At 40.1% G+C, this 12,293-nt stretch overlaps 1 protein-coding gene across 1 annotated transcript in view; it reads right to left on the bottom strand.

Annotated features, from left to right (window-relative positions):
• Positions 1-1,401: 1,401 nt before the first annotated feature.
• loxl5b (lysyl oxidase-like 5b) overlaps positions 1,402-12,293 on the bottom strand; it is a 19,257-nt gene continuing 8,365 nt past the window's right edge. The window contains exons 4-7 of the mRNA XM_052133408.1: positions 5,627-5,783; positions 2,288-2,383; positions 2,067-2,182; positions 1,402-1,980 (exon numbers count right to left, since the gene is read on the bottom strand). Coding sequence (XP_051989368.1) covers positions 1,974-1,980; positions 2,067-2,182; positions 2,288-2,383; positions 5,627-5,783 — 376 coding nt within the window. The 3' untranslated portion in view covers positions 1,402-1,973. The remainder of the gene's footprint in view (positions 1,981-2,066; positions 2,183-2,287; positions 2,384-5,626; positions 5,784-12,293) is intronic.

Raw genomic sequence — 12,293 nt, 5'->3', positions numbered from 1 at the left:
AATCTTTTATTTTAGCAATATCCTCTGGTGTTGTAAGAAGTTTGGGGAATAAAAAATACAAATTAAGCATTGGGGTTCTATGTTTACCTTCCTATATCCTGTTTACAATGAGTAAGTATTACGCTGCTCAATTTAGGAGAGAAAGAACTGAACACAAAACAGCGCTTCATTCATTCATTCATTCATTCTGCAGTGGTGGGTAAATTGCAGGAGCGTTTAGTAACATCTCGGCTCCGTCTTCACAGGTCACTGTGAGTAAACAGGCCAACTGTCTGCAGTCTGACAGCTCTTTAACAGCAAACTATAGGGCGACTATATTTGACGATTTAAACCAGTGCTATATATTTGCCCTATTCCACTTAGTTTCCAATAAGAAAAATAAAGGGTTTTACAGCCTGTTGTCATTGGAGAACCATTTTAACCTAATACTCTGGTGCATTTTTGGGATGCCACCCGCAATTTTTCACACTCATATTTAAAAGCTCACCATTAACACATACTGTGGACGTATTGTAAAATAATTAGTCCTATTTTTCTGAGAATTGTTCTGGTTCTGTTCACTTTATCTCACTTTGTAAAGTCTTATTTCATTCCTCTAGATGGCAGAAAGCACTAGAAAAACATTTCTCGATCACATTCGATCATATAATACAGATGTGAACTGTAGGTGGCGCTCTAACGCATTTTTAGCCCTCACAGATGTTTTCGTCCATAGACATTCAGTCTAATGTTCAGTTCATGCACCACCCTTGTTGTTTCATTGAATATATCGGCCTCTGAGTGGACTATAAGCTCAATCTAGGTGTCATCAGAAAGCTCAGAATCCTCCCATTTGCGATGATATATGACATTTTATAATCAATAGTTGAAAACATATTTTTCTGATGATTTGTTGTGCATGCTTTTCCTTCTGGATGGCATATTTTGTTTGGGACATCTAAGATACAACATTGGATTATTCAGCCAAGCAAACTCACAAACAAGTAAAAAATGGCTCATGTTTTAGAAACCCCCTTAAGGTAAAAGCAGATATCAAGTTTTTGGCTAGTTGGGGCTCACAGCAGCAGTTATCGGAGCATATAAGAGACATTTTCTCATAAAGACGCTTGTTCATTGTCTTGTTCAGCGGTTTTCAAAAGTCATCTCAAAGCCTTTGATCCAAATACCAATCGTGGAGGGGGGGTTGTTGGGGTAGCTTTTTCCGGGCCTGAATGTTTGATGTCTTTGGCTTCTTCCTTTCATTGGTACTCAAGAATGCCTTAGTCTCAGTACGTCAATGAAACTCCTTGTGAGTTTCAAAAATGCCTTCATTTTCTTTAAATAATTCAATTAATACTTCATTTGAACTCTTTTGGACCGAGTGAACCCGTGCTCTGTTGCAGAAAGTGTTTAGAAAAGAACCACAATTCATTTCTGTATTACATTCACTCTATTTGTTTTGTTTATTGTATATCAAGCCAAACGGCTTCGTCCATCCAAGTCCAGGATTCATGGTACGAATATGATAATCATGGCAAAGGAAAAAGGCAGACAGTGAACACAGTAAAACTCGACATATTGCATATTCACAAAGCTTTTTAAGATACAGAAATATTGGCCCAGAATTTGGAGTATCAACTCTTAAGAGTATTTCAAATGTAAATTTTACACAAGTGGTCTGAACTGGAGAAATACGCTCAACCACTATGAACTCAAAATCAAGTGGAACGTCCAAATGAACATTATCTTAGTTTAATGGACATTATATATATTTATAATACTCTATGCAATAAATACAAACGTTTAAAAGCAATAGGATACAAACATACATACTAGGCAAGAAATGTAATTATTGTAGAAATAGAGACAGTACAGTACATTTGTCTTCAATTGCATGGAACGTTTCAAGTTACTGAGAAACTTTTCAATTAAATTATTACCTATTATATAGGCCTTTAAAATGTACGCTAACACATTAACATGATCCGATGTCTTTAATTCCTGTGAAAATGGAAAAAAAATAACATGATTGTTGCACTGATTATACAGTAATGAATGAAGATGTGCTGAAATGAAAGTTTCCTCACCCAGTTATTCTGCAATTTCGTGTTTGGATGAAATGGCCAGAGTAAATGACCTCACATCGCACGACATTATTAGAGAAGTCAGACTCGGGCACCAGGAAGTTTGGATTGACTGTGACCTGAGCAGGATGTGAAACAAACATCAACAGCAGGATCAGATTTTCAAACCCTGGCAAGAATTGAAAGCGAATCAACACATTCGCTCCTTATTGAAACTTTCATACCTTAAGAATGTAGTTTCCTGGAGGAACATCTGTGATGTCGATCCACTGGCAGTCAATATTGGCTGCATAAGTGTCATGGCAACCTGGACTCAATCCCTGCAAATACAACAACACTATAATGGGTCAAAGACATGATGCTCATTTTGTGGCCAGAGCTGTGTTTTCCCAAAAGCATCAAAAGCTTAAGTTGATCATAGAGATCAATAGCGCCAATGGTTCCTATGATCTACTTAGGCTTTGACAGCTATTGACTTCGTAAACGGCAAACAAATGGTAAATGGTCTGCACTTATATAGCGCCTTTTTAACCTTAGCGGTATTCAAAGCGCTTTACACTGTGACTCAATCACCCATTCGCACACTTTCTGCCATGCAAGGCGCTAGCCTGCCATTGGGAGCAACTTGGGGTTCAGTGTCTTGCCCAAGGACACTTCGGTATGTGGAGTCATGTGGGGCAGGAATCGAACCACCAATCCTGCAATTAGTGGACAACCCGCTCTACCAACTGAGCCACAGTCACCCCTTAGATGCAGCTAATTATTAAGGCTTAAAGGATTAGTTCATCCCAAAATGAAGATTAAGATTTTTATAAGCACATTTAAACTCTGTTTGTCCATTCAATGCAAGTAAACAGCTGCCATCAGGCTGCTGGCGGTTTGACCGGAGTCAGACTCACAACCCCCGGCAGTCAGAATGCCCCTCTGCGTTCTCGGTGACTCGTGGGGACACTCCTTCGCCCCTGGCAGCGACCCTACCACCCCAGGCGGTCAGGGAGACACTTCCCTCCTCCCCTCGCGGACGGTGGTCTTCCTCCGACCCCTCCGCGTTTCTGGGGGATGGCAGAGCTCTCCTCCACCCCTGGCAGCAGCTCCATCGCTCCAGGCGGTCGAGGAGTCCAGTCCCCACTCGCCTCGCGGACGGCGGGCGTTCACTGCGTCCAGGCGGTCGGTCTACTCCCTCCCCCGGTGGATGGTAGCGGCACTCCCCTGTGTGGACGGCAGTGTCGAGGACTCCGCGACAGGCATCCCTCCTCCTTCCCGGGCTTCGGCACCAGAGTAAAGGAGTACAATGGGAAGGAGGAGGCGAGAACCGGCTTGACAATATAAACAATAGTTTTAATGATAAACTTAACAGACAAACACACACACACATGACGAACATGTCCGTTAACAATCTCTCTCTCCTGCACCACCATCTCTCGGAGGCTTAATTAGCCTGATAAGGGACCAGGTGTGTATAATCACAACCCGGCTCCGCCCTCCGCCCTGCCACAGTCATATTTAGGCAGCAAAAAAGTAATCCACATGAATCAATTAATGCATTCTGAAGCAAATCGATAGGTTTGTGTAAAAAATTAAATGATAATTAAAACGTCCAGCACTGGGAGGCTGTTTGAAATGACCTAACTCTTGCGTGACATTCGTTCCTTCTGTTGTATACAAAGTGCACGCTTCCGACTTCTTGCGTGAACGCGTCATCACGCTTATGTCATGCTACAGCTCCATGATACGTTCACTCAGGTTCCTTTCAGACCATTCTGGCGCCCTAGGCGAGATCCCTATTGCTGCCCCCGTTGTGTGGGTTTTGGGGTGCGTTGCGGCGGCCTCCTCTGTGGCGCCCCGCAGCAGGTAGTTTGCCTATGTCTAGAAATGGCCCTTAGTTCACTGCTAGTACGAACCATTATTTAAATGTTAATACAATTTTAATTATTGGTATATTTTTTTCGCAAATGTATTGACTTGCTTCACAAGACGTTCATTGATCGACTGGAGTCATGTGGGTTACATTTATGTTGCCTAAATTTGACTTTTGGAACGTCAAACAGCCAGCAGCCTGATGGCACCTGTTTACTTGTATTATATGGACAAACGGAGCTTAAATGTGCTTTCCTTTTAAATCTTTTCCTTTTTGGGTAAACTAACCATTTAATGCCATATTCTGATTTATAATTTGTCAGTTGAGGGCACTATATCGCTACTGTTGTGTTTGACAACTCTGGGAACATACTTTGTGTCAGGTTTTAACAGGGGGTCAGGAATTGGCTGGTTAGCAGGTCCCTGTTAGCACCTGCTGGTAGATGCTGGAACTACACCACCCAATGGCAAAAAGCATGTTTCTCCATAGACAGCCATTCAAAAGTAGCCATGTTTTCTGACATTCTTTTTATTTTTTATTCAAAGAACCATTTGAATCTAAATTATTTCATTACATTATAGTACATCCAATGACAGATTGTTTTAGAAGGGCTCTTAAAAGCTTAAAATGTATTTATATTTTTCCTTGTCTATTCCCATTGACGAGTGATCAGTCAAGTGACACCCGATCCCAGAACTGAGCACCCATGAGCAAAGATGGCAGCCTCCATTGCGCTAGCTTCCTGGAAAACCAGCGCTAGCTGAGCACAGCCATAGAGATGAATGGGAATGATAACAGATAGTTCTCTCTAAGAATTGCATAGCTCCATTGACCTTATTCACGCTAGCGCCATCTTTGCTCCTAGATCATATCTGATTTTCCACAACTCAAGTTCTTTGTACTGAATGTTATTTTTTATTTATTTTATTTATTTATCCAGGTAAACTGTTTGAGAACCACTTCTCATTTACAAACATGATCTGCTAGCTATTGGCGGGCAGAGAGGAGATGGTAGATTGATGTAGCCAATTCAGGGATGGAGATTATTAGGAGGCCATAATATATAGGGGCCAATTTGGCTAGGACACCAGGGTTACACCCCTACTCTTTACCAGAAGTGCCCTAGGATTGTTAATGACCACAGAGAGTCAGGACCTCAGTTTATACATCTCACCCAAAAGACAGTGCTTTTTACAGTATAGTGTCTCCTTCTCTATACTGGGGCATTACGACCCACACAGAACGTAGGATCGGCACCCCCTGCTGGCCTCCCTAATACCACTTCCAACAGCAACCTTGGTTTTCCCCAGGAGGTCTCCCATCCAGGTACTGGCCAGGCTCAACCCTGCTTAGCTACAGTGGGCAACCAGGCAAGAGCTGCAGGATGATATGGCTGAATGAGTCTTTGACAGATATTTGATCAATGTTTTGTCCACAGAATGATCCAAAAACACTTTAAACTGCAGTACAGCCCATTGAAGAGACTGTACATCTATCCCTCACAGCCAGCCTCGTTGTCACTCCCATTAAAAATTAAAGATGGCGCCTAGCGTGAATAAGGTCTATGGTTTCAATGGTATCGGTGTGGTTTTGGAAAGTGGCAGCGTGGAAGTTAGGACAGTTAAAATCTCTTACAGCACCTTTAAGTTAGTCAAAAATATATAAAAAATGCAATCCACAACAAGAAGAGTATGGTCATGTCTACCTGCGTGTGTGTAGTGCAGGCGTATCTGCGATGAAAGCCGGGATCACAGCCAGTGTCCTCCAGACAGAAGCTCGCTTTATGTCCTTCAGCGACCTTTAGTCCAGTGTTGATGTCCAGGAGATCGTAGTGACTGAACGCGTCCATGCTGTGATAGTGCCTGTGGAGTTTGAGATTGATATTTTACTTTTTCTCTTGATTTTGGCATTCTTTCTAACAATCAGCAGGTGAGAATAAAGGCCCCAATTTTGGATATCTGTTTTTTGTTTTGGATCAGTCATTATTTATTATTCTTCATTGACATGTTTTGTTTTGTTTTTAATTTCTTTATAAAGTGAATAGTTCCCATTTAAAATTTCTGATTGGATAAATTGTGTGAAGTCTATTAGTATTAAAGTAGCAACTATACTAAAAACTGAAATATGGTTATTATGTATTAAGTAGGAATGAATGACAGAGTGACAGAACGAACGATAGACAGACAGACAGAATGATAGAATGAATGACAGAGCGACAGAACGAACGATAGACAGACAGACAGAATGATAGAATGAACGACAGAGTGATAGAACGAACGATAGACAGACAGACAGAACAATAGAATGAATGACAGAGTGATAGAACGAACGATAGACAGACAAGACAGAACAATAGAATGAACGACAGAGTGATAGAACGAACGATAGACAGACAAGACAGAACAATAGAATGAACGACAGAGTGATAGAACGAACGATAGACAGACAGACAGAACAATAGAATGAACGACAGAGTGATAGAACGAACGATAGACAGACAGACAGAATGATAGAATGAATGACAGAGTGATAGAACGAACGATAGACAGACAGACAGAATGATAGAATGAATGACAGAGCGACAGAACGAACGATAGACAGACAGACAGAACAATAGAATGAACGACAGAGTGATAGGACGAACGATAGACAGACAGACAGAATGATAGAATGAACGACAGAGTGATAGAACGAACGATAGACAGACAGACAGAATGATAGAATGAATGACAGAGTGACAGAACGAACGATAGACAGACAGACAGAATGATAGAATGAACGACAGAGTGATAGAACGAACGATAGACAGACAGACAGAACAATAGAATGAATGACAGAGTGATAGAACGAACGATAGACAGACAAGACAGAACAATAGAATGAACGACAGAGTGATAGAACGAACGATAGACAGACAAGACAGAACAATAGAATGAACGACAGAGTGATAGAACGAACGATAGACAGACAGACAGAACAATAGAATGAACGACAGAGTGATAGAACGAACGATAGACAGACAGACAGAATGATAGAATGAATGACAGAGTGATAGAACGAACGATAGACAGACAGACAGAATGATAGAATGAATGACAGAGCGATAGAACGAACGATAGACAGACAGACAGAACAATAGAATGAATGACAGAGTGATAGACCGAACGATAGACAGACAGACAGAATGATAGAATGAACGACAGAGTGATAGAACGAACGATAGACAGACAGACAGAATGATAGAATGAATGACAGAGCGACAGAACGAACGATAGACAGACAGACAGAACAATAGAATGAACGACAGAGTGATAGGACGAACGATAGACAGACAGACAGAATGATAGAATGAACGACAGAGTGATAGAACGAACGATAGACAGACAGACAGAATGATAGAATGAATGACAGAGCAACAGAACGAACGATAGACAGACAGACAGACAGAATGATAGAATGAATGACAGAGTGATAGAACGAACGATAGACAGACAGACAGACAGAATGATAGAATGAATGACAGAGTGATAGAACGAACGATAGACAGACAGACAGACAGAATGATAGAATGAACGACAGAGTGATAGAACGAACGATAGACAGACAGACTTTATGATAGAATGAATGACAGAGTGATAGAACGAACGATAGACAGACATACTTTATGATAGAATGAATGACAGAGTGATAGAACGAACGATAGACAGCCAGACAGAATGATAGAATGAATGACAGAGTGATAGAACGAACGATAGACAGACATACTTTATGATAGAATGAATGACAGAGTGATAGAACGAACGATAGACAGACAGACAGAATGATAGAATGAATGACAGAATGATAGAACGAACGATAGACAGACAGACTTTATGATAGAATGAATGACAGAGTGATAGAACGAACGATAGACAGCCAGACAGAATGATAGAATGAATGACAGAGTGATAGAACGAACGATAGACAGACAGACAGACAGAATGATAGAATGAACGACAGAGCGATAGAACGAACGATAGACAGACAGACAGAATGATAGAATGAACGACAGAGCGATAGAACGAACGATAGACAGACAGACAGAATGATAGAATGAATGACAGAGCAATAGAACGAACGATAGACAGACAGACAGAATGATAGAATGAATGACAGAGCGATAGAACGAACGATAGACAGACAGACAGAATGATAGAATGAACGACAGAGTGATAGAACGAACGATAGACAGACAGACAGAATGATAGAATGAACGACAGAGTGATAGAACGAAAGATAGACAGACAGACAGAATGATAGAATGAATGACAGAGCAATAGAACGAACGATAGACAGACAGACAGAATGATAGAATGAACGACAGAGTGATAGAACGAACGATAGACAGACAGACAGAATGATAGAATGAACGACAGAGCAATAGAACGAACGAACGATAGACAGACAGACAGAACAATAGAATGAACAACAGAGCGATATAACAATGATAGAATGAACGATAGAACGATAGACATACTAAATGATAGAAAGATAGACAGACAGACAGAACAATAGAATGAACAATAGAGGGATGGACAGACATAATGATAGAACGAACAACAGACAGACAGATAGAAAGAAAAAAACAACGAAAGATAGACAGACAGACAGACAGACAAAACAATGGAATGACAGACAGAATGATAGACAGACAGACAGACAGAACAACAGAACAATAGAACGAACGATAGAACAAATTATAGGACGATAGAGCGAACGAAGGATCGATAGACAGAGGGACCGATAGAATGAACGAAAGATAGACAGACAGAACAATAGAAAAATAGAGCGAACAAAGGAAAGATAGACAGAGAGACTGATAGAACGAACGGAAGATAGACAGACAGACAGTCAGATAGACAGACAGACAGACAGACAGACAAAACAATAGAATGAATGATAAAGGGAAGGACAGACAGGCAGACAGACAGACAGAATGATAGAACGAACAACAGACAGACAGATAGAAAAAAACAATGAAAGATAGACAGACAGACAGACAGACAAAACAATGGAATGACAGACAGAATGGTAGACAGACAGACAGACAGAACAATAGAATGAACGAAAGAACAAATTATAGGACGATAGAGTGAACAAAGGATCGATAGACAGAGGGACCGATAGAATGAACGAAAGATAGACAGACAGACAGACAGACAAAATGACAGAATGACAGATGTAGTGATGAACAGACAGAAAGACAGAATGATAAAACGAACAATAGACAGACATAACGATAGAATGAATGATAGAGCGATAGAACGAACGTAAGAAGGAACAATAGAACGACAGAACAAATTAATAGACAGACAGAACGATTGAACGAACTATAGACATACAGAACAATAGAATGAACGATAGAGTGATAGAACGTAAGAAGGAACAAAAGAACTACAGAACGAATGATAGACAGACAGATCGATAGAACGCACAAAAGATAGACAGATAGACAGAACAATAGTATGACAGACAAATTGATAAACAGACAGACAGAATGAAAGAAAAACAGAACAAACGATAGAATGAATGATAGGATGATAGAGCAAACGAACAAAGGAACGATAGACAGAGAGACTGATAGAATGATCGAAAGGTAGACAGACATACGGACAGACAGACAGACAAAATGATAGAATGAACAATAGAGGGATAGACAGACAGGTAGACAGAAAGACGGAATGATAGAACGAACGAATGACAGAAAGAAAGATAGAGTGATAGAATGAACAGTAGAACAAAAAAATAGAACGATAGAAGAAATTATATACAGACAGAACAATAGAATGAATGACAGAGTGATAGAATGAACAGATAGACAGACAGACAGATATGATAGAATAGATAGACAGAGTGATAGACAGACAGATAGATAGACAGACAGACAGAATAGACAGAATGAATGACAGAGTAGATAGAACGAACAGATAGACAGACAGACAGACAGAACAGATAGAATGAGACAGACAGAGCAGACAGAACGAGACAGATAGACAGACAGACAGAATGATAGAATGAGACAGACAGAGCAGATAGAATGAGACAGATAGACAGACAGACAGAACAGATAGAATGAATGACAGAATGATAGAACAGACAGATAGACAGACAGACAGAATGATAGAATGAATGACAGAGTGATAGAACGAGACAGATAGACAGACAGACAGAATGATAGAATGAACGACAGAGCAGATAGAATGAACGATAGACAGACAGACAGAACAGATAGAATGAATGACAGAGTGATAGAACGAGACAGAAAGACAGACAGACAGAACAGATAGAATGAATGACAGAGTGATAGAAACGAACGATAGACAGACAGACAGAATGATAGAATGAATGATAGAGCAGATAGAACTAGACAGATAGACAAACAGACAGAATGATAGAATGAACGACAGAGTAGATAGAACGAACGATAGACAGACAGACAGAATAGATAGAATAGAATGACAGAGCAGACAGAGATCGAACGATAGACAGACAGACAGACATGATAGAATGAATAGACAGAGCAGACAGAACGATAGACAGATAGACAGACAGACAGAATGATAGAATGAACGACAGAGTGATAGACAGAACGATAGACAGACAGACAGAACAGATAGAATGAATGACAGAGTAGATAGACAGAACAGATAGACAGACAGACAGAATGATAGAATGAGACAGACAGATAGATAGATAGATAGACAGATAGACAGACAGACAGATATGATAGAATGAATGACAGACAGACAGAATGATAGACACGAATAGATAGACAGATAGACAGACATGATAGTATGAATGACAGAGTAGATAGAACAGACAGATAGACAGACAGACAGAATGATAGAATGAGACAGACAGAGCAGATAGAACAGACAGATAGACAGACAGACAGAACAGATAGAATGAATGACAGAGTAGATAGACAGAACAGATAGACAGACAGACAGACATGATAGACATGACAGACAGACAGAGTAGATAGAACAGAACAGATAGACAGACAGACAGAATAGATAGACAGAATAGACAGACAGACAGAATGATAGAACGAGATAGATAGACAGATAGACAGACATGATAGATAGACATGACAGATAGATAGAACAGACAGATAGACAGACAGACAGAATGATAGATATGATACGACAGAGCAGATAGACAGATACGATAGACAGACAGACAGAATAGATAGAATAGAACGACAGAGTAGATAGAATGAACAGATAGACAGACAGACAGAATGATAGAATGAGACAGACAGAGTAGATAGAATGAACGATAGACAGACAGACAGAACAGATAGAATGAACAGACAGAGTAGATAGAATGAACGATAGACAGACAGACAGAATAGATAGACATGAACGACAGAGTAGATAGAACGAGACAGATAGACAGACAGACAGAATAGATAGAATGAATGACAGAGTAGATAGAATGAGACAGATAGACAGACAGACAGAATGATAGAATGAACGACAGAGTGATAGAATGAACGATAGACAGACAGACAGAATAGATAGATATGAATAGACAGATAGATAGAATGAACGATAGACAGACAGACAGAATGATAGAATGAGACAGACAGAGTAGATAGAACAGAACAGATAGACAGACAGACAGAACAGATAGAATGAGACAGACAGAGTAGATAGAATGACAGACAGATAGACAGACAGACAGACATGATAGAATAGAACAGACAGAGTAGATAGACAGACAGACAGACAGACAGACAGACAGAATGATAGAATGAACGACAGAGTAGATAGAATGAGACAGACAGAGTAGATAGATACGAACAGATAGACAGACAGACAGAATAGATAGAATGAATGACAGAGTAGATAGAACAGAACGATAGACAGACAGACAGAATAATAGAATAGAATAGACAGAGTGATGGAATGAACGATAGACAGACAGACAGAATGATAGAATGAACGACAGAGTAGATAGAACTAGACAGACAGACAGACAGACAGAATGATAGAATGAACGACAGAGTGATAGACATGAACAGACAGAGTAGATAGAACTAACGATAGACAGACAGACAGAATGATAGACATGAATGACAGAGTAGATAGAACGAACGATAGACAGACAGACAGAATAATAGAATAGAATAGACAGAGTGATAGAACGAATGATAGACAGACAGACAGAATAGATAGACATGAATGACAGAGTAGATAGAGACAGATAGACAGATAGACAGACAGACAGAATAGATAGAATGAGACAGACAGAGTAGATAGAACAGACATGATAGACAGACAGACAGAATAGATAGAATGAATAGACAGAGTGATAGAACAGACATG

The sequence above is a fragment of the Xyrauchen texanus genome, chromosome 9 (assembly GCF_025860055.1).
Source record: "Xyrauchen texanus isolate HMW12.3.18 chromosome 9, RBS_HiC_50CHRs, whole genome shotgun sequence".
Taxonomy (NCBI): domain Eukaryota; kingdom Metazoa; phylum Chordata; class Actinopteri; order Cypriniformes; family Catostomidae; genus Xyrauchen; species Xyrauchen texanus.
Note: the sequence above shows the minus strand (reverse complement) of the source record. Positions and strands in the feature narration are given on the sequence as shown.